The following is a 26263-nucleotide window of genomic DNA, read 5'->3' on the forward strand; positions in this document are numbered from 1 at the left end:
AGGCGACAAAAACTGAAAATAGAAGTCTGTGAGTGTCTTGGGGATTTTTGCACCCACACGTGAACAGTTATGTGACTGTTTGTAGCATTTTTTCTCACTCATACATGCCATAAACATGTCACTAAACATGTCGCTTCAGCATCCGCACATGCTGATTTAAGTCTTTTCCAGCTACATAGAGTCAACCGCTGCAAATTCACATAAGAAAAAAAGGGTTAAAAAGAGCAAGATGCAGTTTTATTTGGAGATGTGTGACCACTGTCATCTAAGCAATTACTCGCTCAGTTTTCAATGCTCTCTCCAGCCTTATCTCTATACCTACAGTATTTCATTCTCTCCCATCATCCATGTCCCCCCCCCCCCCCCCCCCCACCCCCGTCTCTCTTTCTCTGTACTTATTCTATTTCACAATTTGTCATGCTGCAACGACAGGCTAAGGCAACGGGCACTATGCTGGTGCCTGTGAGCCGAGCCTCTCAGGGCTTGAGATAAAGCTAAGCTGACAAGCGGGTTCAGCTGCGTCACAGTGTCCTTTGAAACAGTCTCAGAAAAAAGGAGAAAACGAAGGCAAGGCATGTTCCTCCAGAGGTGGCCCCCTATACACTTCACCTCTTGGCTCCTCCTGGCACGCAGCTGCTGGCTTTTTGCCTCGGGCAGCTTCTTCAAATAATGTTATCTTCATGTTGCAAATCCTAACATGGAGGCAATGAAACGGTGTAATCACCCTGAGTAGAAAAATATAAATCTAACTCGCTACTTAAGACAAGCTTTACATTACTGAAATTTCAACATCATTACATTTCAGCGTGTAGGCAGAGCCAAAGCTACTGAGCTACTCCTTATTTGGCTTAGAAACATAATCCTTATTTAATACACACACACACACACATACACAGGTGTGCCAGAGGAAAACGTCCTTAAGGACACCACTCTCTAGTGGATAAAGACAAATCCATCTCCCTCTCCTCTTTCTTCCCCCATACAGTCTTTTCTTTCCCTTAATGCCCATCCCCCCCTCCAACTGAGGAGTGCCCTGGTAAATAATTGAGGCATATTCCCCCTCTGCTACATCTCACTACTGTAGCTTCCTTGCTTTTTTTTCCACGTCTCTTCAGTATTTAGTCATTCTGATTTAGAATAGATTTTTTTTTTTTTTTAAATGAGTAATCGAGAGGAGAAAAGCATTATCATTAATGGTTGGTGCTCTGTACAGCCCATTAATCAGAACATAAAGATCTTTAGGGATGGGATTAATCAGCCAAAAAAAAATAATAAGCAAAAATTGGTCCCTACATAATGACCAAAAAAATAATCAATTTTACATTATACAATATACAGAATATCTATGATTTAATGTTTGATGCCCCCTTTTTTTGCTCCTAATTTAAAAGAGTTGAGAGAAGAGAGATGAGTTTTTCTGGCACAACATATGCAGCATTATGTCATATGAAAGGTAGAAATGATGCATCATGTCACCAGGTCTTAGAGGTGTCTGTGTTGTTAAGTTTTTTCATACCCCTCTAAATCAAGCTGCTCCTTTTCTGCTGGAGCAAACAAGACATCACTTATCCTATTATTGTAGATAACAGTTGAAATAGGAGATGTGATTTTTGTTTAAACATTGTGGAGAAACATTTAATTCATTAATGTAAATTTGAAACAGGGCACCTAGTCTGGCAGCATTTTTTGAAGCTGCAGTGGCAGAAAACTCAAGCTTTCAATGTTAAGAGCTATAATGAGGTGTTTGCTGACACCTGCTGGCTCAAAACATGAAGTCACTCCCGTATAAATGCCTGATCTTGATATCAACATTTACTGTATTAGGTGTTTTCATTTATAACGGGTATATATGTATGTTATATTGTCTGTGTGTCACTTTGGTGGTTAAAATACAGAAAACAATGAAACTTTTGCTTATATAGAATCCAAATAGACATTAATTAGACTGCTGCAGCTTTATCTTGAGTAGCTTCTTTTTTAATAAATATTTGAATATTTTTGTCCATCCATAAAAATCAGGAACCTAATTCAACTTAAAACTTTGTCAAGAAGAGAAACAGAAAACAATAAGAGCTGCATCAAACATGTTCACAACATGCTGCTCGTTTACAACAACCGAAACTCAACCCACACGTATGAAAGGAAATTTCAAATGAGACATAAGGCAAAGAGGCTTAACAGTAAATGCCTGAGATTTAAAAGAATCTTTTTTTCCCTACATATATATTTACCTCAAACTCAACCTACATGAAAATAAAAACATAAAGCCCAAATTCCAAAATATAAAAACCACATGATGGATCTGCGTGAATTCCAGCTTAAGCATTCTTTTTCTACAGTGTTTCATACAATTTATAAGGTGATGATGGTAAGGGCAACAAGAAATATTATTAACCTTTGGCTTTTTAGTGCAAACCAGGATGACATTGATAAATAACAGCAGCTAAGACTCAACTAAGGCTTCATCCTGTTTGATGCTGAATGCAGTATGCGTAAAATATGGAGTACATTCATATTGCATCTGCCTTTCTGGTCTTTCCAGTCAACATAAAATCTTCTTAAATGTGCAATTGAGCATGCAGCAATGGCACCTGTGTATAAATAAAAACTCTTGGAAATTAAAAAATAGCTCCAGTGATGCAACTTACAGCTTTCTGTATCATAATGTGTTCTAAATCTCCTGTTCTGTTATGCAAGTCAGCTCGAACCAGTGTTGATTAAGCAGCAGTGCAGCAGTCCTCTTAACTCTCTGTCACTGCACTCTCAGGCGTTTCTTCCTTCATAATACGGGCTGAGCTTGAGGGATCAGAATTAGTATCTTGCACCTCTGGGATACTTGTGTCAGACAGATTCTCTGTGGTGACTTCAAGGCCAATGATGTCGTCACCACCCTCGCTGTTTGGAGAAGTGCTGGTGATCAGGTCTAAACCATGACCCTGCACAGTTTCCTGGAGGTCGGATTCTTCTTCCTTCTCTGGAGATGAAGGTCTTTGGTCTGCAGATGAGGTATCTGTAAGAAATAAATGTTCCTGGGAGTTAAAACAGTTATAAACAATCAGTCCCTGGTATTGAGTGTATAGTAGATCTAGTAGTAAACAGTGAAAGTCAGAGTAGGACAAGGTTACACCAGCTATTTATAAATCCATCAACTGGTTTGTGTGTAAAGTCCTTAATAAAGTCTTTACCTGTGAGTCTGATATGTTTTAATTACAAAATCATACCAAAACCTGACCCAGCTGATATTTTAGATTGTTGCTAATATCTTACAATCTTACAGTTTCATTTAGCAGATGCTTTTATCCAAAGGAACGTACATCATCGTTATTTAAAAAATCACATTTTCTTCATTTAGGTGGACTATTTTTATTCCTCAGGAATAGGAAAAAAACGCACCGCCTAAGCAATTAAATAAACCCATAACTATGAGGTGTGATAAAAATAGCTGGTTTTAATCATAATCATAATAATTCATATAAGCAGAATGGCATTGAAAACACGTAACTGCACCTTTGCGCTGCACAGTTCAATCACTTACAGAGGTACTCACCCAAGCTATACTGATCACAAGAGTCATCTCCATAATTAGCAAACATGGAGCTGTGGCCCATGTCATTGGTGGAAACCATGTCTGACAAGTCTGGAGTAAGTGCCTCGGGTATGTTGGAAATGTCTGCCATTCACATAGAACAAATGTCCATTTTAAGTTGTGTGAAAACAACTGAGACACTGAAAACAAATGAATACTCCTAAAATGAGTTCTGGTTACCAAAGTCTATAGCTGGCGGTGTGGGTGAGGTTACACACAACTCCTGCACAGCTTCTTCAATTTGATTCAAACCTGTTTTGTTGACACCAGAGGGGCTACCTGCAGTCACCGAGGGTTGCTGAGGACAGAGAACAGATACTGTATGTCAGACTAGTAATCCACACAACTAAACTAAAGTAAAAATCCTAACGAAGAACATCTACTGTCATGTAAAAAAGGATGTGATAACCTGTACCTCAGTGTCACTTGCAACCAGCTCTTCACTGCTGCCAGTGACTGTGGTTTGTAGAACACTTTTAGTCTCAGTGTTGGGCTGAACTGGACGAGTTGGGATCCTGTGCAAGTAGCCATAGCCGATACCACAGCCTAAGCTAAAAAATTAACATAAACAAGACAAGGGCATTACCATAAATGTTTATTGTGTATGGACATATACTTGCGACATGATAATATCAGGTTGTAGAAATTTAAAAAAACACTTCAACTTCAATTTGAAGATATAATACCTACCTTCCCTCTCCTCCCCATGCTCCATTCGGAGTCACCACTACCTCTCTGCAATGGTCACTCTGTGTGTTGTACACGAGCAGCTTCAGAGGTTTCCCCTCGTTGGCTTCAATCAAAGAAAAGAAATCCTCTGACTGCATGGGTTACACAAAATGAGAGAGATTTTGTTGTAGACTTTGTTCATGTATGACTGTGCCTTTTTGACCAGCTTGTAATGAATAAAAGAAAGAGAAAGAAAAAACTTACATCTTGCAACACCTGGTCAGCTCCCACAATGAAGTCATCATGTGCAATAAGGCCGGCCAACGCTGCAGGGGAATTGGCTTCCACATCCTAACAAGGGAAAGATGGTCACTGAAGCATTTTATATTCAAAACCACAACATAAATTCAACAAAATAATCTTGAACAGGACGATACTTTGTCTGCAACAGATAAGTTATGGTTTGAATTAACTGGAAATGATTTTACTCTGTTACATGGGAATTTTTGAACAACAATAACACTTTCAATTTTCTTCAAAATTCAAGTGGGTACCATTCAGTGGCTGCTGACACGCATACATACCAACAAAAATATGACTCAACATGTTTTCAATTGTTAGGATTCACTAGCAAGTTAGCAAATTAATACTTACGCTAATTTGATTTTTTATCCTTTTACAGCTGTCTTTTGTTTAACTTTTCTATCTGTGCTAACTCAACTTGACTTACCAAGACATGCCACACGTTTTCGTTGGCTCCTTCGAAGCTGCAGAAGCGGACACTAGCGCCCAGCAGACCCTGACCACCCCACATGTTACTGGGTGTCACCTCCAGTTCTCTCACCCGCTGGGTTTTAGAGTTGTACACTTCAAGTTTGACCGCTTTCTCCACATTGGCCTTTAGAAGGTCTTTCAGCAAGTCACTTTCTTTATTCTGGAGAAACAAAGAAATATGGACTAATCCAGCTGTGACAGTGCAGACATGGAGAACCAGCTTGCATGTAAAAGAACATGAAATGAGATTATGGCAGCAGACTGTAAGGCCACTTTCCCTCCTGAGGCTATGATTCAGACCTGATGGTTAAATGTTATTAAGGGGAAAGAAAAACTGGCTGTCAAATAGGGTTTACACAGGAGTGCACATTACAATAGAGCCATGTTAGAAAAAACACCTAACAGCATATCAAAGCAAAATAAAATCCATAGCAAGTCACCACAACGTACACCTACATTGTCCAAAATTAGTTAATAGGACCAGGCCAAAATTAATATGTTAATCTTTGTTATACCATAAATGTAATGTTTTATAAAACTGCAACTTGCTGTGATGACAAATCAATTGGGCAAAGCTGAAGTCTTTTCAGTATGAAATTCCTTCTATCAGTGTTTCCTTGTTGAGCTGCAGTGGAGGGACAGTAACACAAAGAGGGCATTTTGCTCTAAAATGATTGTAACTTTGGAGGATAACCACTTGATTTGACTACTGAGGTCTAATATTAACTTGTATGCAAGTTCAAATGTATGCAAATAGGGAGGGGAATACAGGAAATACAGATAAGATGGTTATATATAGCATATGAGGTAATCATGATAACAAAACCTCAGGATTCATGGTGGCATGTTTCCAAAGGATCGCCACCTTCTGAAGTTGATTTACATAAAAAAATGTAAATTTCTAAAAAAAAAAAAAAAAGAAGTCTGAATTACCTGGCTAGGGATCACAGGTCCTTGTTATGTCCTGCAGTTAATGATTTTTTTAAAAATTTAATATACATGGTTGACAACATTTTTACTACAATATCTACTGCTTTAACTTCATGAGCTCATTCATGCATATCGACCAAACATTGCTCATGTCATTGCTGTGCTCCTCATTAAAAACCATCAGAGCTGGCTTTAATATTTTTAACTAAACTTAGTGACTTAGTGATATATTTTATAAATTTATCTTCAATAATTCAAGTCTCACTTTTGATCTGATTGCCATTTATTTTCTCCTCACCTCACCTGTCTGATTCACAAGTCAATTCATTAATTTCTCTCATTGTAAATACACAACCCTGAACAACAGATTACTTAATTTGAAATGCACATTCAGTGCAATGTTTTTGCATTTGATGACAGGACATGCCAAAGCCACATTTGACTTGAGCATCATTGGAGTCTACTCACAAGTCTGGTATTTCCTATAGAGAGAATGAAGTCAAAGAATGGCTCCAGTCCTGCTCTCAGAGCAGGGGAGTCCTCTTGTACCTGAAATATGATAAAACAAAACATGTATGGTTTATTTGAAAGGGTACATTGTTACAGTCGCCCCCATGTGTCGCTTCAAGGCATTGCAGTAGCAAGAATTTGGGGAAGGGGATCCTCAGTGCGAGATATTGTCCTGCACAGCTGTTCCTAAAATGATAAATAGGTTATTATGTAACGTTACAAAACATCCTCGCTAGTAACTATACTAACAATACAGTTTCTGCAGTAATTCCTAGATAATGACTGTCACATAGCTTGGATATTTGCCAAATGCCACCTCATCATAGGCGGACACCATTATGACGCGTCCACGGTTTCACAAATTAGCTACATTTACAGAATAACCTGAACAACCAACTATTGTTTTTCTTCGTGGATAAAAGTGACAATAACTACTGTTCAGCACTATAATGGTTAACGTGTCAGTGAGCTAAAAGTGGGTAACCCACATTCAATAAAAAGGAGCTGTAAGGAGGAAACTGAGCGCTGTCATTAATACAACCTTACACTAGTCAAGTCACGCTACAACAACGTACCCCATGGACATGATATCCACTGTTAGTTCCCCCGTCCGACAAAAACGAGCTCTGCGGTAAACCCATTGCGTTTAACAGTTACGTTAGAATAACACTGACTGACTGTCACTGAGGTAGAGTAACGTTAGAAGTCATTACTGGAGGCTACACGGCTGATTGAAGCTAGCTAACCCTGCAGCCCAGGCGGCCAGGTTGACTGCAGGCAAAGCTAATAAACAAAGATGCCAGAAAAATCGAGCTGTGCTGAGTTTGAGCTCCATGACGAGACGGAGCAGCCTGTGTTCGATTAGCCGTCCTTGAAGCGGTGTTCTACGCGGTTGCCTAGCAACAGACAACGCTAGTGTAGAGGCTTTATAGTCTTATGAATGAAATAAAATTTTACGGACATTTAACAAGAAATTTACATAAAAAAAATAATTGTCAGTTTGAAGCCTTAATGGGAGCACAACTGAGGCAAACAAATTCAACATTTCATCACATATATTTTTAATAACTTTTCCATTAGTTTTTCTTCTCTTTTTACAGCAAATCATTAAATAGATAACTGGTTAGTAGTCAGCCGGTATGCTGCTAATCTGATTTAGTAGAGACCTGCCTATTGGGTTAATATGCCCCAAGAGAATAAACCCACTGCATTACCTAGCATAAATTGTTTGCTGTTACAAATTATGCAAAGTAATGCATTTACTTTCAAAACATGTTACAAGAGTAACAGTTACTCTTTTAACATGTTTTGAAAGTAAATTATCTCCCATATCTTAGTCTAAAACACAAGAAAGTGGGCATTTTACATTAGGCTGCAATACGATACAGCTACTACTGAACATTAGTGTATAATTTGGTGAGAACATCTTGAAAGAGTTTGTACTGTTAGGGATATTATGTTTGTTAGTCTGTATTTATATGTCATTTTATGTTATTAGGTCATACTGAAGCACCTTGGTCATCCTGATCATCCTGATCACTCTGATCAACCAAGGCTCAGATTATGGAAAACAACAAAATATGTTACCATAATTATGCAGAGGACACACAGATTTACATAAGCATATCACCAGGGGACTATGGTCCAATTCAAGCACTGCATAAGTGCATTTAACAAATCAATGATTGGATGTGCCAGAATTTTCTTCAATTAAACAAAGATAAAACTGAAGTTAATTGCTTTTGAAGCCAAGGAAGAACCATTAAAGTCAGTTCAGCTTCGATCAGTAATGTTAAAAACCACAAACTGAGCCAGAAACCTTGGCATAGTCACGGACTCAGACCTGAATTTCAACAGCCATATTAAGACAATTACAAAGTCAGCCTACTATCACCTTAAGAATACATCAAGGATTAAAGGACTCAGCAGGATTTGGAAAAACGTGTCCATGCATTTATCTTCAGTAGACTCAACTACTGTAACAGTGTCTTCACAGGTCTCCCTAAGAAATCGATCAGACAGCTGCAGCTGATTCAGAACGCTGCTGCTCGAGTCCTCACTAAGACCAAGAAAGTGGATCAAATCACTCCAGTTCTTAGATCTTTACACTGGCTTCCTGTCTGTCAAAGAATTGATTTTAAAATACTAAAACACATTCCTGATCTTCTGCTACAACCTCTCAGGTCGTCTGTGACAGGTCTGCTTTCTGTCCCCAGAGTCAAAACTAAACATGGAGAAGGAGCGTTCAGTTTTTATGCTCCACATATCTGGAACAACAGAAAACTTCAGGTCTGCTGCAACTCTCAGTTCTTTTAATTCAAGACTGAAGACTTTTATGTTTGCTGCTGCCTTTGATTAAATCACATTTGAGGCTTTTGATTCATTTCCTCTTATTCTCACATTTTTTATCTGTCTTATTCTATTTTAGCTTATTTTTATTTTCTATTCTCTTAACTCTTTAATAACTATTTTTAATTGCATTTAAATGTCCTTTTATAATGGGTTTTCTTTGCACTCTGTGTTGATGCCTTTAATGTTTTATGTAAAGCACTTTGAATTGCCTTGTTGTTGAAATGTGCTATACAAATAAATTTGCCTCGCCTCGTCTGATTTCCCCTTATCCAGCCAGAGACATTAGCATATGTTCAGGCAGTTTTAGTCACTCGCCAACCACTTCATTATCTACAAAGTGCTTACAATTGTAATAGACTGTTTTGTGTTTCATCAAATGCTGCTGTTCCCTCCACATATTTCTACAGGCAATGAAACTCATTATGTACATATAGTTCTTTATGTTTGTTCTACACTAATTGAATATATTTATCTTTCACTGAAATATGAATATGTCTTGTCTCGTTCAATATTGAGTTGGATAACATCTGATACTGTAGCACGCTGTGGGACGTTTTCTTCTTTTCATTGGCTGTTATGACCGTTATCTGCAGCAAAATTTGTGTTTGAGACATTTGAGCTTTTCCCAGACGGTTTAGATGACCTTGCTTTAATATGACTACACCTGCTCTTTTCCCATCAGCTGATAAGAAATGAGGGCACTTGTTTCTAAAGTTTCTAAATTAATACAAATGTAAAATAATATTTCATATTTACAGTATTTTATATGGATTTTGACAGATGTAAATAAATTCCTGTGAAGAAATCTCACACTGTGAATAATTTGTTCCCCAGTATAACCTGACGTGTATGTTCGATCTGATATTAGCCAAATGTATTGCTGATAGTGGCAGGTAACGCCCAATACTTTCTGAAGGTCTTCCAGTCTGAAAATGATATAAATAGATGAAACCCAACTGCATTTGGTACTCAGTTGGTACTCAGTCCTCCAACATGATTCGGCTTGTGGCTTTTCTGTCCTGCATTGGTAAGAAATGTATCAACATGCTGCAATCTACTTTTTAAGTGTTGCAAGTGATTTTGTGAACACTGCACCAATGCATACTTTCTTTCTATACTATATTCTTATACACTATAGGGTTGATTTGTGCTAAGGCATCTTTCAACTATGGTGTGCAGAATGACAGAGTCATAGGAGGCCATGATGCTCCACCCAAAACCTGGAAATGGCAGGTAAAACCGAAACTCTTTGAATTACTCTTACAGTGCAGTAGGTTATGCATTATCACAATGAGTCTCTCCAAGTTTGGTCAAGCCATTCAGTTGTGCAAAAGGTGTATCAATGTAATTAACATTCAACACTTTTGGTGTACTTTTGTCCAATATGAGAAGATTGTGGCTTTATTACCATCAACGTTTTTGTTCAAAATGTTCAGGCAGTTCAAAATTGAATGTGTTGTGCATTTTTTTAAATTTCTCATTGCCAATCACAGACATATTAGTGACCATCATACTGAAATAATAGTAAACTATCCACTGTAACTGTGTTTATTTGGTCTGTGTTTTCCCTCAGATTTCTCTCCAGTATGATTCATACGGTGATGGTTACTTCTACCACATCTGTGGAGGCTCCCTCATTGGTCACTCTTACATTATGACTGCTGCTCACTGTATCCTCAGGTTGGGGCTTTTGGCATCAATATCACACCTCCCACATCTGGAAGTCTGCCTTAATGTCAAACTAAATGCACTTAACAGTCATGCACAATTCTTGGCAATCCTGTTATGTGCTTATTGCTTGTTTTCTGCACAGATGATTGTAAGTAAGCATATTGCGTTCTTGTTTTTTGTTCCTACCAGCATGGATGGTAACATGTACCGTGTGGCAGTGGGTGAATATAACCTGTATGAGAATGACGGTAGTGAGCAGTTTCTCAATGTGGAAAAAGTTATTGTCCACCCTAGCTGGACTGGAGACCTTGGCAAAGGGTAAAGTAATAGTCCACTTCTCTTAATTTAGCCCCAATTTAAAAACGACAAGCTGTTCAAAAACAATTTTACTGACAGTATTGGCCCTCAGGGATAGATTTCAGAGTCCTGAGCATTTTTTACATCCAGGATTTTTATACTACATGATAAAATTTTTAATATTTCCATTTCTATAGAAATGATATTGCTCTGATGAAACTGGCTGAACCTGTGTACGACAACGGCGCTGTGGCTTATGCCCAATTTCCCTATCCTGACCAAATGCTGCCTCATGACTTCGAATGTGTCATCACCGGCTGGGGACTATTGGACTGTGAGTAGACACACACATATAATACATATTCTGTATGTCCACACATGCCATGCTCACATGTTCACATTTATGCATTCACTGTTTTCACAGCTTTCACAGGAAGTGTCCCTGACATCCTACAGGAGGCTCCCATCAAAGTGGTGGAGCATTCAGTGTGCTCCCAGCCTCAGTGGTGGGGCAGCATTGCTCTGAGAACCATGGTGTGTGCTGGAGGGGATGGAGTCATATCAGGCTGCCAGGTAAAGAAAAAAAAAAGTGTATCTTCCTAATGCATGGGATATTGTTGTTGTTGTGAAACCAGTTTGCCTCAACCTTAAATTACAATGTGAATTTGTTGAATTTGTTTTTTGTTTTAATGTAGCAACATTTTTAAAAGAAGAAAACATCAGAAGCAAATTCTTCTTTTGCTTTTTTAATAATACTCTGGCTTTCATTTCTGGCAATAAAACTTTTTCTTTTCCATAAATTCCATAAAAAGACTTTTCCAAATCATATTTTTTCTTCATTGGCGAAGAAAAGGCTGTATGAATGAGGACAAATGTCTATTCTTATTGCTACCTGTCCCAGGGTGACTCTGGAGGTCCCCTGAACTGCTTCACTGATGGAGAATGGAGAGTCCATGGTATTGTCAGCTATGGTCCATCTGGTGCATGCAACCAAGTGTCTAAACCCACCGTCTTCACCAGAGTGTCTTCCTTCCAAGACTGGATATATTCAGTAAGCTTCTTGTTACCTTGATCACTGTGTTTGACCGCAAAGTCTATTGTAATCCCAGATTGTGATTAATTCATTCATAACTGTTTGAGTCAGACTATGTCATCATTTATCAGTTGCCTGATTTTTGTGTTTGTTTTTTTTTCAGGTTCTGGAGAATTTGTAAATGCCACAGTGTTTTGTCCAAACTGCAAAATGGAACCTGTGAAATAAAAAGTCTATGCATCTCAGTCATTTGTGTTTAACATACAGTTATTCTGAATTTAACTATTTGCATGTAGTTCTTAATTTATCCAGAGGGTGGCGTAAGTGCTTCATGTTTAGACTAAACAGCATGCTGGATCCTCTCAGGACTCTTGTAATTTCTCACAATCTCAGGAAATATATGGCTTTCTAGATGCATTCTGGGTGGATGTACTTTGCTTACAACCAGCATGTCTGCAAATGCAGTCCGCAGTTAAAGGGTCACTGGGCGAATACCACTTTAAGTAGAAATCCTGATCTTCTGACCTCCCAAGCTGCAACCCCAGAGGATGGAAAATTCCTCAGGATGTCTTAATGGATGTTTTCAAGCAAAGACCAAAGGGACTGGACCTCTATTAGCAAAAAAGACTCAAGTGGCAATATGACAGTAAGGGGTAAAACCTTTTTGATGTAGCCAGAATCAAAGAAAACCAAAAAATTCTTGCAACATCCACCAAAAGACTTTTAACGACAACCAAATTTTCTTAATGATGGCCACATGTGAGCTATATGCAGTCACTGGCCCGACATTTCCTTCTTGTCTGGGATCTCCAGCCATATGTTTGTGGTGGTAGTCAGGAGACGACAGCATGACATCACGTAAAGTCGGTGTTTTTCTCTTAGCCATGGAGACCAGAAACCGCAGATGAATTCCAGTGGTTAACACACACAAAAAAGGCAAAAAGACGGTTCTTTCGTTTAACCTAAGGTGAATGTGAACTGTACATTTTGTTTTAATATAGTTTTTTGTAGTTTAGAACATAAAACATTTGAAACAGTTTTGTGTTAGGTAGCTAAGACTACATAAAATATACTTGAACTGACAGAAAGCAACACTGTGGGCATTTTTATTTATCTTCTGCCTCTGAATCAGTTGACAGGTTTATTATGTAGCATAAAGTAAGTGGAAGTTCACTCTGACATATCAACAAATGAAAAATAACAGAGTCAAGAATTTAGAAAATGTTTTTTTTTATTATTATTTGGAGGGACAGGCTGTCAAAATGGCTTAGATGAAAGAAACTGTTTTTGAACAGCAGGTTAAAGTGTGAATATGTAAAAAATAAAGCAGCTTTGTTTGCTCTGCAGGACCATTCAAGCAGAAATATGTACAACACAAAAGGCAAAAAGTAAGACACGTTCTTTGAAAATAATAAAAAAAAGCTGTACTGTAATACATTACATTGATAAACACTCACTGTTGCCATTTCTTCATGAGAATTGATGTTTTATACAAGAGAAACAAATGTTTGCTTGCAAAATTCAGTGCCCTCTTCGTGGCATAAGAACATATATCGGATGGATTTCAAAGTAATCAAAAAGGCAAAAAGCGAATAATACATTTCCAATGTGCACTCTGCACTTTTCAAAGTATACAATTAATCAGAACAAGTTTTAACAAACAGGACCTGCATGCATAATTTCTAAAGGGTCCAGAAAGGCTGTTGACACAGCTGTAGAAAGGGTGAGATATGTACATCAGCTCTCTAGTGTCCCTCAACTGTTCACACTGGTGACAGCAGAATCACCTTTGAAAGGTTTTGTTCTGTAATTAATGAGGCAACTCTTCAATTTTCAGGCTTTGTGTGTGTGATAAAAATTGTATAATATATGCAGTTTTTATCCACAAAAACCTTTAACATGTTGAATTTATAACATAATGTAACCCAAGTCACAGACTTCCAGAAAATTCAGAGTACAATCAAATTGATCTTTGCAATTTACTTTTTAGTGGCATTTTGCTAAGATATCTAACCATAAGACTGCCTATGAAAAATACTTCAGAATGCTAGAGAGCGATAACCTTCATAAGTATACATTTCTCTATAATTCATATATTACAAAGGTTGTCCCAGATTGAAAATTACTCATTTCATTTTATTAATAAAATATTCAATTTGTCAGTGATTAGAATTCTTTTGTCAACCTACATAAATTAGTTACAAAATATTAGTGTAATTTTCTATGGTTACATTATAGGCAGCGATACAATAGACCCATAATTTAGTTTCAGTGATTAGGGAGATTCCACAGTTTTCAGTCCCAAAGCTTAAATGGAAGCACTGTGCACACACCATTGGCAGGCATGGCTCCCCTGATAAGCAGGCACATCCAGTAAACTTCACAACAGCCCATTTTATTGCCAAAATGTCTTAAATTAAATAACTAATGAAATAATGACATAATAAGTTACAAAAAAAAATGTTAAATGTACTGTATAAGAGAATAGATATTAAATACTTTCCGATGGACTTGTGGTCCTATTTCCCATAACAATGCCAAAACGTGATATGGAAAAAAGGAAGGAAGATTGCACTTTCAGGTGAAAATATCAAACCACAGTGCTTCTTGAGTGAAAGTAGGCTTAATCTGAAATAAATAAAATAAAATCATAAAGGAAATAATTTAAAACAAAAGTAATAAAGACAATACAGCTACAGCTTTTAATGGTATGAGCATTATTTCTAGTTACCCCGCTCATAAATATGAAACTCCATAATTTAGCGTTGAACTGTTGAATCGACCCCATACAACCAAAACAATGCCTATTCATATATAACTATTTTCACAGATAAAGTGCTGATCGAGGAGCTTTTAGAGGGATTTTTTTTTGTACCATATAAGACCCTTAGGAAAGATCTTGAGGAGAAAGAGTCCACTAGCTTCAGGATTCAACACAAGGAGGACCCCACCTACTCAAGTCATCTGGGCCCAAAGGGAGGATATGAACAGGACTATGTTGTGATTTGACTTTCATATGAAGGCAAAACCATGCCCATCACAGCAATGGTCACCACACATTGCCTCCAAAAGCTAGAAAGCTAGAAAAAAATCCCTGAGGTGCACATTCAGCTGTGTTGAGATTCCCAACCTGGCCTCATTAAGGTTGATTCCTGTTTAGCATATGGTTGGTGATCTTGGTTTGGTTAAAAGAGCTTTCTTAGGAATTGAGAGCCATCATTGGTTTATGTGGGCCTGGTCAATTTGATCATTATTTTGTATCTTTTCACTTTTAACACTAGCTGCCATCTCACACAGCAATACTCCCAAACTGCTTTGCTAACGTTTTGAAGGCAAGTCTGGAATTTTAACATTTATTAGGCAAGAGGGAAATCACAGCTTCCTCCAAAAACCAAACATGTTGACATTGACATCTTATGTGCATGTACAGTCCCCCCGAAAAACCCCTGTTTTTTTCTTGCACTGTCCACAAATTTTCACGTTTTGTCAAACTTTCACAGACTCCATCACAGACAATTTCATGGCTTCCTCCAACAGCTGATTGTCTGTAAATGTGGCAGGGGGTTCTGGGACGGATTCTGAAAGGCCAATCAGTGACTCCAGGAGGCAGGTCCCGGGGTCACTAGCCGGAGGGAGGCTGGGGTAACTAGGCAGCTGAAACTGAAAAAAGTTGTCCATGTGTTCGTACTCCTTGAGGGAGTTGTAGAGCGAGCTGGGCCCCAAGCAGGGGAAACCGTCAAAGAACTCCAGGTCTGACTCTGAAGAGAGGCTCAGGTCCATGCTATAGCTTGCTGAGCGATCGATGGTGGGGGAAGGTGTGTGTGGCACACTACTGCTATGGAATAGGGCGTTTCCCTGGTTGGCGTTCTCATCCAAAAGTTCTGAGATGGCTGTTGCTCGATTGTCTGTGTGATCCTCTTCAGAGTCCAACAGTGCAACGTCTATATTGTCATTCTCGTCAGCAAAATCCACCATGCTAAAGCTACTAAATGCCTCCGTAGATGGCTGCTGTTGCTCTTGCCGTTGATCTGGGCAGCAAGTGTCTTTACTGTTCTTATCCCCACCGTCCCTGCTACTTCTTGAGCAGTTCTCTGTGTCGCTGAAACTGAGGATGCGGCTAAGGCCTTTCTCGTCGACATCCAGCTGGGTGCGATGCTCACACGGGCTCTCGCCTGCCTCGGAGTACTCACTCTGACCTGAAGAGTCTGATAAGTCTGTCATATCGCTACTGCAGCTGTTCTCTCCAGCTGCCGCCAGCTCCGAGCTAAAGGGGAAGGAGGGCACTGCGGGTATGGAGGGGTGCTCGGCCTGAATGGGTAAACCAAGGGGCCCGTGAGGGGTAGTCTGCGATGGGGTGGCCTCGCTCGTGTTCTCTTCCTCCTCCTCTGTGCTAGACTGCTCCTCCAGCCTCTTCTCCAGCTCCAGCTTCATGATAGTGTGGATGTAATGCGTTTGTACCCTGGTGGAGTTGAACTCAATGCGACCTTCTGTGTTCCCGCAGCCATCCTTGGTACAGCCACATGGGAAAGAGGAATGGTCCATCTACAAGAAGCAGATAGAGGGAGTTAAATCACTTGTCAAATACATATAACAGAAGCCCCCAACTGTATTGTGATTTGGTTCTCTTTTTATCAGAACCTCTGAATCCAACTGAGCATGAAGGAGGTTTTCAGCTCTTACCTGACATTTGATGCCAGCCAGGCTGCAGCTACAGGTCTCTGGCTCGCAGAAGCCCTGGCAGTCACAACCGCAGTTCTCCCTGGAGATCCTCAGCTCGTGCAGCTGCCTCTTCTCCTCTTTGTCGATCTTCTTCACACCGGCTGCTTTCAGCAGTGCGTAGCGGCGCTTAGACGGGTAAGGCTGGAGGAAAGAGCCTTCGTCGAGGTTGGCTCCACTGATGTCGATGTCCTGCTCAGGGATGTCGTCCACCGTCAGCTGCTCTGCCTCCTCGCTCTCCTGGGTTCCATTCTTAGTCAGCTGGAGAGAAAAATGCATTAAATATGTAAGTGTTGCATAGGATTTGTGTATCAGAATGCCTGGAATTTTACATATTACATCCTTATCCATCACACTTTTGTGCAAACTTGCTCACCTTCAGTTTGAGAGCCTCCAGTTTCTCTTCCCTGAGCCTGTTGAGGAATTTTTCCCGGCGTAGGAGCCGCTGCTCCACAGCAAACTCAGCGAGTGTGTATGTGCGGAGCGCGCTGTGGCGCTGCATCATACCCAGAGTGCATCCTCCTCGACTGGGAACACTAGTGAAGCCCTGGCACCGAGGAAAGAAGAACACTGTCACCTGGTCAAAGGTAACGTTGCCCCGTCGTGCTCTCTTTGATTTCTTGAGGATGGATGTTGCTGTGGAGGGAAAAGAGGTTTTCAGTTTAGAATACATCTTGTCCAAGTAGGAGATGACTTTCATAATTCTTCTATTGAATAAGGAGGAGGAGGAAGGGGTGGGGGCGGGTCAGTGTAACTCTCAGGACAGGAATAAAAACTGCCCACCCTGCTAGCTGACAATACCCACAGATGGCCCAGTAACTGACAGGAGTCAAAGGTCCTTTCTCTGTTAAAACCATTCAGGGTCCAGAGCAACGAGCCATCTTTCTATACCCAGACAAATACAATAAAACCATATGGGAATCAAAGTAGAACCATATGTGGGAACAAGCCCAACAATTATTCAAGATTTATTATAAATTCAACATCCTCATCCAAAGAATATTCAGCAAGACTTTTGAGCCTCGCTTTAAGACAAGTCACTTTTTCCTCAGCTTAAGCTGCCAGGGCCAATGAAAAGGATGAGAATACCCCACATGTGTTGGGCATTACCTTTATTATGTGGTAGGGAAACTCCTTGTGGATTCCCATTTTCTCAGCTGCTGAGCTTTCTTGTGACAAGCTCTGAACAACTACTCACCAAAATCACAAGAGTCAAAAGGTAAAATAAGTAAAATTTGTGTACTTGGTATGATAAATTGAAACTCAGAGGAAGAAAAGCAACCTTTTCTCCCTCTACAGGCAGACAATAACTTTAATATGTCGTGTAATCTGCCAGGGGGTAATACAGATGAAACAAACTGCCAGTTTCAGCCTCACATCCATCAAATCCAGTCAAGCTTATGACACCTGCAAGAGACAAATGACACCTTCTCCGCTGTCTATAAATGGGATAGCTTTGCTGGCTGTTTTTCCCCCCTTCACTTCACAATGGCAAACAACTTTCTGTCCAACATAAACACCGGATTATAGTCCACACAATCTGCTCTTCTAGATGTGTCTGCATGCCTTCTTTCCTTGATTGTCCTACCCCCCTCTTTTTGTATCCCTCACCCAGCCTCTTTCAGCACCTGTGCTGGGTGCATGCCCGGGCTTCAGACAAGGCTCTGTGTGTTCCCAGCTTTGGCAACCTGCCACGCTTCTCCTCCTGGCTCCCAGCCCCACCATCCTGGAAACCTCACAACTTTTTGCCCTTCTCCCCTACAATCCCTCTCCGTCCCCTAAAGGCCAGCAGACGGACCCACCAGGTCCAGACAGAAACACCCTAAAGCTGCTCGACCCACATATCTCCAGGAAAGGTGAGGCTCTGTCTGTCTGCAAGGCTCTGGGAAGAAGGTGGAGATGGAGCCAAGGTGAGCAGCCACTGCATAATGCGATTAGCCATTTTGCCGCTTTAGGGCATGAAATCAAAAGGAGTATTCATTGCAGAAGTCTGAAATCATTTCTGTCAAGTGTTTCATGGGTTGCCAGCTGCCTAAATTCCTTAACCTCTACCCCATTTTTATGGGTTTGTTATCAGAGCCTCCACGGAGCAGCAAAGACAAGGCGAAAGAACACATTAAGAAGCATGTACCATCGGCTCTGTATGATTTATCATGGCTGGAAGAGGACACTCACTATTGAAATTTGTCGCTGGGGAGCTGGGGTTGCTGGGAGTGGAATCCAGGGTGTCCGAGTAGCAGCTCTCCCCCTCCGAGTCCCAGCCTGAGCAGGCAGAGGAGAGGGAGGAGGGCGAGGAGTAGCATGGGTCCTCATCCACCTCCTCAAACTTCCTCTTGAGAAGCCCACTCATGGCGTTAGTGTGAACAATCTGCAGGAAGGAGCAGAGGGAGGGGTTATTAGCAAATTATTCACACTTGTTTCAACAGCTTTGATCACTAAAGAACTCAGGTTTTGTTTTGCTAATGTACAGAATTTAATAAGAACACAGTATCATTATGTAGCATGGAAGCTATTCACACAAGTTTTTCACAGGGTTATTGATACAAGCGAGTCCTGTGCTTGGCCATGTGAGACCGTATGCAGCCAATCTCGTGCAGTACTCAGCTGAGAGAGGGAGTTAGCCATGGCACAGGAAACAATCAATCAGGCCCATTCGCATAAGTCAACAATTACTGGACCCTTCACCCTCTTCCAAATCCCATCAGCTCAGCAAATGCATTGATTAGAGAAAGGACCGAGCAGGGAGGTGACCAAATCATCTACACAGAGACATTTAATTTCAATCATTCCTTTTAGGCAGCCTTCGCAATCAAAACACGCAGGGCCAAAGCCGGGGCAATTTGCCACTTGTCCTGTTTAATATGCATACATGGCCCTCATAGTAAATATGTATGGCTACGCATAGTCGAGATGTTTTGTTATGCAACTCCTGAATGCATTCTTTCAGAGCTCCAGCGAGAAGGGCTGCTGCTTCAGTGATAAAAACAATCAATCCTTTGAGAGAGACAGGCAGGGAGAAAGAGACAAGCGAAAAAGATGATCACCAGTTAAAGGCCTTGAGAAGAGGGAATGCCATTTACTCTCTAATCTTTAAAAACATTGCCTATTATCTGTGAAACTTCTTCCGTGTACAAGCTTGCCTGATGTCTTTAAATCTTATTTTAAATCAATGAATAATACTCGCCAATTCAACCCCCCGTCTTCTCAGCTTGTTCCAGGGAAAAAGAACAGAAACCACTGACATGAAAAATTAACATGTTGTGATAAGAGGAAATGTTTACTGCTGGTGTATTTTACGGTCATGGAACGTGAATGCGTCACGTAGCTATGACAAACAACAGACAGTCATCTTCACAACTTCTGGGAAGTGCGAGGCGATGATGACTGCTAGACAAGACAGGTCATCGTCACAGTCTGGGGCCGAGCTCCTGCTAACTTAAACAAGGACGGACGAAGAAGGGGTGGAGGGAGGAAGGAAGTGAGGGGAGAAGGAAGACATGACTGGGCTCAGCTCCAGCGCAGACACTCCCTACAATGATGTGGAATGGGCAAGAAGGCTTTTACTTTAGCCATAAAGAGATCATTTCACCAGCAAACTGCTTACTGTCTTCAGAATCGCAGCCAAATCACTTACAGCTGCTGCAGCTTGAGCATGTTATGTATAGTTATTTTTAGCTTTGTTTGTTTAAACATTTACTTGGTTATACCTATAATTTTGGAAAAAAAAATGTTTATGAGCAACTGTAAAATCTGTCAATGGTCATTTTTTGCACTGTTTCTTTTCGCTTTACAGATTTTTGATAACTGTGGAGTATAGGGATCTTTACATTTTCATCACATAGCAAGTTAAATTTAACCATGTCCATTATTACACAGAACATGGCTAAGGCGCACAAACACCAAGCTGTCCTGCCAAAAGGCTTAACTGTCACCATTATACCTTTGCAGACAGCTAAGTGTGCCAAAGGCAGGATACGTCATGCCCAGAGATCCTCCAATGACTTTTAGTGGAACTTTAACTCCATGTGTATCCTGCATGCATGTTTTGTCTTATCAAGATGTTACGCAAGTGTCAGCACTCTAGGGGCGGAGTGAACAAAAAAAAAAAGCTGATATGCAAGGCACAGGTCATTTTCAGCATGCAACAGGGAGCAATTATGTAAAACCAGTCCTTCATTTGACAAGGATACAGAAGAAGTCAGAGTCAAGGGCAGGAGGCTGACACATTTGTATAGGCGGTGGGGGCAGCTTTGCAGCTGTATAGAGGGCTATTGCTGCAGTCAAGATATTGCTGTCCCTCGTGCACATATGATGAATGAATCACCTTGCAATAGGTCAAGCTGGCTCGCATTGTCTCTGCAACAAACAAATAATCTTCCTCCACACTGTGACCACCTCTGCGCTTCAGCGACGAGAAAAGCATTCACTTGGTTCCCTTTCATCAACTCACTTGAGCAGGAAATAATCTCCAAATGCCTCTCACAGCTACTAATATCATCACATCATGCGATTAGCCTTGAAACAATTTAGGAACACCTGGGTGCAGCATCTGTTGCTTGTGAGCTGCACTCACCAAACAACATATGTGTTTTTTAATGCCACACCTCAGCATATGTATCTGTGTGCAAGAGAAGAGCAAGAGGAGCGCACATGGGTTCACCTTACATTTTTTTGCCATCACTCCCACCCCCAATTCCCTGTAAAAAAAATGAAAACAAAGCTGTGAGGCATCCTCAAGGGAGTGCATAGCGCCAGCTAAGCAAAGTCTTTTTAATTAAAAGCTGCAGTGAGGCAGAAGGGGGAGGAGAGGGAGAGAGTGGGGGGTGGGGGGGGGCAGTGGTGTCAGAACTGGGTCATTGTCTCTTGACTGCAGTCTACCTGACACATTGATTTGTTAATCCTGTTCAACGGGCAGAAACAATGGCGAGAGGTTAATCCTGGCAAGGGGACGGCTTGTAGTCAATCTGGAGCTTCTCAGCCTGCTCAGCCGCTGCACCCACAGCCAAGAGAGCTGGAAGAGCGGATGGAACAAGGGACTGGGGGTAAAAAGACAGCAATCGTGCAATGACTCATTTGCAAAAAAGGGTGGAGAGGGGGGGAAAAAAAAGATAAAAGAGAAGAATTCAGAGCCGGCTCCTCAAGAAAGCAGTGCCTGTGAATGTCTGCTCTAAATGGAGAATGGATGTGATCGGACAGCCGAGCCAGAGAGGGAGCACAGCATGTTTTCAACGCACACTAAATTATGCATCACTGTCATTCCATCAACCGCACACAGGCAGGCAGATAAAGGACGCATCCGCTGAGGTGCTCCCCAGCCAGTTGTCACAGAGTTGGGAAGATAAATCTCCAGCGAGGAGATTTGTCACCAGAAGCACTACACAGCTCAAGTCAGATGCATAACTATGTCAGTCGAATAAGATTATCTTAATACATGCAGCTACAGGCTGTTAATGTATCTTCAGAATCCCAATTAATTTCTATTGTATCTGCAGACAGCTCAAGTCCTTCCTAAGGAATCTTAAATTATAAGGACAGGAAGTAAAATAAAAAAAGTTAAATTCAATCACTCATTAAAAACATTTAACAATAAAAATACTAAATTCTATAACATTGCTCTAATTCTTCACTTTAGGTGACTGTTAAAAAGCGGATTTTTAAGGTGAAACAATTCCTACATTCACTTCTAGTTTTCCCAAAATGTCAGGAAGAGTTAACAAAAGTCATTTGGTTTCTAGGAGACATGATCAGGAGTACAAAAACTAGGAAAACCACAAGCACTTATACATCAAGAAAATCTAAACAAACCTAAAGGAAAAAATGTGCATATCCATGCAAATGTAGACACGTCATCCAGGAGCCTGTTCAAACTGCCCTGTCTGCCCCAACAGGACAAGTCACAGTTGACTTTGCCCCCTCGCACTGCCTGTCCGTCCCCTTTGCAGCCGATAACGGTGTGGGTGGGAGCAACAAGACACACTAATCTTAGCCAGCCGAGAGCATTTACATGGCACACTGACAACCCTGTGCAGTGTCTGAATGACTGACTGACTGAGTTGAGTGCTCATAAAATGTGATAATGATGAGCCCGGGAGTCTTCCTGCGTGTGTGGAAACGTGTCTGGGCAGGCCGTCCCTCCAGGCTTCAAGGTACTGCACCTCTCTCACTTCCAGCTCTGTCACTGAGAAGACGGGGGTAATTGATCAGAGCCATCGAGGTGACGGCGGGCTGGATTCCAGCTCCTGCACAGCTGGGGAAACACTGGCTCGTTTCTTAACTCAGCTGTTACTCAGAAGCGCTCCACCTGCTGGAACAATGTGGGGAGAGCTCCTGTTTTCTGCTCTATGAGCCTGTTGTTCTCACTGGAAGCCCAGAGCTCGCTGTGACTGTGCCACAGAAACATTCTGTTCCTCTGCCTTGACCCGTGCACACACTGATTCCAAAAAGGAGAGGTAGTGGGAAGAAAGAGGGAGGATCGTACAAAACAAATAAATAATGTCATGTCTCCAAGCCACAGGAATTCCATTCTGGCAGCGCCACTCTCACTGTAATAGTGGGAGAAGAACACAGGCTCTATCTAACCCAGATGTGTTTTCTACTGCTAACCACTGGAAAGTCCTCCTCCCATGGGGCAGCAGAGAGAGCAAACGCTACCTTTCCACAGCCACACCTGACAGGGTATTAGCTTGCACGTGGAGCTCACATGCACTCAGCTGTCATCAATCTGTTATGCAGGCCAAACTTGAATCAGCTGCACGAGTCAGTGTGTGCACTCTTACTGGTTTGGGTTAGGCTACACATAGTGTAAACCAAAAAGAGGGCTTAAAAACAGAAATGTTGATAATTGGCTGCTTTTCTTTTTAGTTGCACTAATTATTAAAGAATGAGAGATAAAAGAAGTAAAAATATGGGGCTGTGATTTTTTTCCTTTTCTGACAGATTTTCACAGATCAGGAGCTGTGCAGTGCATAAACAAACAAACAAAAAAAAAATTCCTTTGCAGAACAGCCTGCTAGCACCAAACATGCAGCTTTGTGTTTGAGTGTGTGTGTGTGTGTGAGGGGGGAGGAAGGGAGGAGGTGGTTATGGGTTCAGGGGTCGTGCTCCAGTCTGGGACACTTGCTGTATGGAATGCTGGGCGAGGACAAAGCAGATGGGAGCTCTCCACTGCTGTGTGGGAGACCTTCAGCAGACTCCCTGCACACCCCCACCCCCCCTCCTCCTCCTTCTCCTCCTCCTCCTCCTCTTCACGTCTCCAGGCACAAAAGCATGGGGGCCATCCTGCGTGACCAAAATGAAGCAGGCACAGACAACCTTGTCTGAACCCAGCACTGTCGCTGCTGCCTCTCCCAGCTGGGGAGACAGATACTAAAAGTGTGTGTGAGCTTCCTGAGCTTGTGAAACATACACTGCAGTGCACAGGAAGTGGCCATCCAGATTATCAATGCTGTGTCTGACAGCTGCAGGCACCACAAGGTTAGCTGAGTACAGTATGATGGAGACGAGGGTGTCAGGAGGCATGGACGGTGTTTGTCAGGGTTGGAATTCCTCCAAATATTGCACAGAGCTCTTATTGCCTTGACATTCAAGTTAGGTTTCATCAAAGAGCAACAAAACTATTATTATTATTAATCATCACAGGGAGCTCAGGGTGTGAAATGTGAGCTAAAATGGAATATGACATTATATAAGTGGAGATAAAGAGGCATTTGACATGACTGAACATTTCTAAGAAACACACAGCACAAGAAATGCACAGCACCAAGTGATATATAACCTCTCTGTAAACAAAGGATCATTCAGCTCTCTGTAGCCTAATTCCAGAAAACATGATTCCAAAAATGATCCGGGTGAGGTCGCGCTAGAGACGATTACATTGCTCTATCAAAAACAGATACAGCCTGGCTCTATAAAACAAGCCTCAGATTGGCATAAGTGAAACATTAAGGGCAGCTTCTGATCAGTAGCCTGCTGTATGATCATAATAATAATAATTTAAAAAAAGCAAGCAGCTGTGACACACTCGTGCCTTTTATAGAAATCACATCAGCACAAACTTTCGCCATCATATTAATTGTCTATGACACATGGGACAAATGTTCATATGCTGTTATGGAAACATTAAACTGTTTGTCAAACAATGAAGGCGCTCAACATTCCGTATCCAGACTTGGCGCACAGCGGCATAAAATAATGATATCAGCACAAATGAATGGCTACAAATCAATCATTAAATCTCGCAGCGGCTATATACATGCAAAGCCGTGAGGCCGAGCGCGGTGCTCTTTCCCTGTTGACCCGATCATTCCTCATGATTAATGCTAATTCTAATGACAGCAGCCCCCGTCAGCTGTGTGTTCAGATGTAGTGCCTTCAGGAGTCGCTCTAGTTACAAGAGGCGCACCAGCACCGCTGAGGTGAACGAGAACAACTCCACACGGGCTGAATACACAAAGCCAACCTGTTCGGTTCAATGAAAAAAGACAGCAGGGACACACTGAAATGTGAAGCGCAAACATAAGCTATCTGATCTGAGCTGCTGTGGAAGTCTGTAAAAAATCTGAGTCATCAATATATTAATCAATAAGTGAATGAAGCGGATTGTTGGAATCTCGCCTAAATCAACAAATTATTCTTTACGTCTCGTGCCTGTTATCAAATTGTGATCACCTGTGCGTAAAACAGATATGAAGCCAATTACTCTAAACTCTAGCAGGCAGCCAACCGTATCAATATTTACAATCATTTTAAAGCGTCAAGTTAAGCGAACACGACTGTATGTAAAGTGTGTTTTAAGAGAAGCCGACACCGCAAATATTCATCTGTAACTGCAATTTTTTTTTTACCCCTCTCACACAGCCTGTGTGTTTAAATGTCTCCGACATAAGGGAAAGAACATTCAAACTATTTGGCTTCCCTCCTCAGCGGAGGTTACGTAAATTACGGTGTTCAATAACCCGACAGCGAACTCCCCGATTCTATTTGTTGTACTCACCACCAATTCAAGTATCCGATCACCATTAGGGACAAAATAGCGTTGGATAAACAGCCGGTGGGATAACAGTATAGTAATCCAAATGGCACGAACGAATACAGCGTTTATCCTCGGGTGCTATTGTCTGTGTGTGTCTCTGCCGTACGGGGCTCCGTACCAGCTGAAGCGCTTCCCTTGTCTGTAGCAGACTGCCGAGAAGCGCAGCGTTTTTCGTCAGTGGAAAACTCCCTCCTGGCGTCTGGTCTGACGCAGGCGGTGACACAGGGAGGCTGCCCACGCCGCTTCCTGCCTGTCCTCCTATGTTATTGTACCCATAGTCGACTACCTGCGTGAGAAAACAGCCTACATATGGTCATCTACTGTATTAATTAACATAATAATAAAATGTCACGGGCTATAAGGAAATAAACCCCTTTGACCCACTGAGGATGAGCCTCTGGTGGTGAGTTTGTGAAAATATCTGCTTGGATTTCAATATATAAAAACATTAAATCACTAAGAAGCTCAACTAAAACTTGAAACTATAACCATACTCTAACTTTAAATGTATACAATGATAGTGGCTGGTAATATTCTGTACATCAGTGGTTTTCATCCTGGTGGTCGGAGCCCCAACAAGGGGTCGCAAGATAAATCTGAGGGGTCGCGATATGACAGAAAAGTAGAAAAACTATATTTTGCTGCACATTTTTTTTCAGTCTTTCTTCTGATATTTTCTTTTTGAAAAAAAGAA

The 26263-nt window shown here is 41.3% G+C and overlaps 3 protein-coding genes across 4 annotated transcripts; 1 reads left to right on the forward strand and 2 right to left on the reverse strand.

Moving 5' to 3' along the window:
- Nucleotides 1-1955: 1955 nt before the first annotated feature.
- Nucleotides 1956-7266, reverse strand: LOC121888602 (Golgi reassembly-stacking protein 1-like). Of its 2 annotated transcripts, none has more exons than XM_042400221.1 (9): nucleotides 7045-7266; nucleotides 6428-6508; nucleotides 4986-5189; nucleotides 4520-4606; nucleotides 4277-4407; nucleotides 4002-4137; nucleotides 3839-3884; nucleotides 3548-3670; nucleotides 1956-3010 (listed from the first exon to the last, which is right to left on the reverse strand). In XM_042400221.1, exons 1-9 carry the CDS (start codon nucleotides 7108-7110, stop codon nucleotides 2742-2744), a joined length of 1143 nt encoding a protein of 380 aa, XP_042256155.1. In that variant the 5' UTR covers nucleotides 7111-7266; the 3' UTR covers nucleotides 1956-2741. The 2 variants fall into 2 exon arrangements, with proteins under 2 accessions (XP_042256155.1, XP_042256154.1); XM_042400220.1 differs by having other exon boundaries at nucleotides 3767-3884.
- Nucleotides 7267-9814: 2548 nt separating this feature from the next.
- On the forward strand, nucleotides 9815-12036 carry LOC121888603 (chymotrypsin-like elastase family member 2A). Its single transcript, XM_042400222.1, has 8 exons — nucleotides 9815-9848; nucleotides 9960-10054; nucleotides 10395-10501; nucleotides 10682-10810; nucleotides 10987-11123; nucleotides 11214-11362; nucleotides 11691-11840; nucleotides 11986-12036. The coding sequence occupies exons 1-8, from the start codon at nucleotides 9815-9817 to the stop codon at nucleotides 12001-12003; spliced, it is 819 nt and encodes a 272-aa protein (XP_042256156.1). The 3' UTR covers nucleotides 12004-12036.
- Nucleotides 12037-13937: 1901 nt separating this feature from the next.
- On the reverse strand, nucleotides 13938-25799 carry csrnp1b (cysteine-serine-rich nuclear protein 1b). The gene is made up of 5 exons (XM_042399114.1): nucleotides 25531-25799; nucleotides 18714-18906; nucleotides 16915-17174; nucleotides 16503-16799; nucleotides 13938-16364 (listed from the first exon to the last, which is right to left on the reverse strand). Exons 2-5 carry the CDS (start codon nucleotides 18886-18888, stop codon nucleotides 15309-15311), a joined length of 1788 nt encoding a protein of 595 aa, XP_042255048.1. The 5' UTR covers nucleotides 18889-18906; nucleotides 25531-25799; the 3' UTR covers nucleotides 13938-15308.
- Nucleotides 25800-26263: the final 464 nt, after the last annotated feature.

Source organism: Thunnus maccoyii, chromosome 21, assembly GCF_910596095.1.
Source record: "Thunnus maccoyii chromosome 21, fThuMac1.1, whole genome shotgun sequence".
Lineage (NCBI taxonomy): Eukaryota > Metazoa > Chordata > Actinopteri > Scombriformes > Scombridae > Thunnus > Thunnus maccoyii.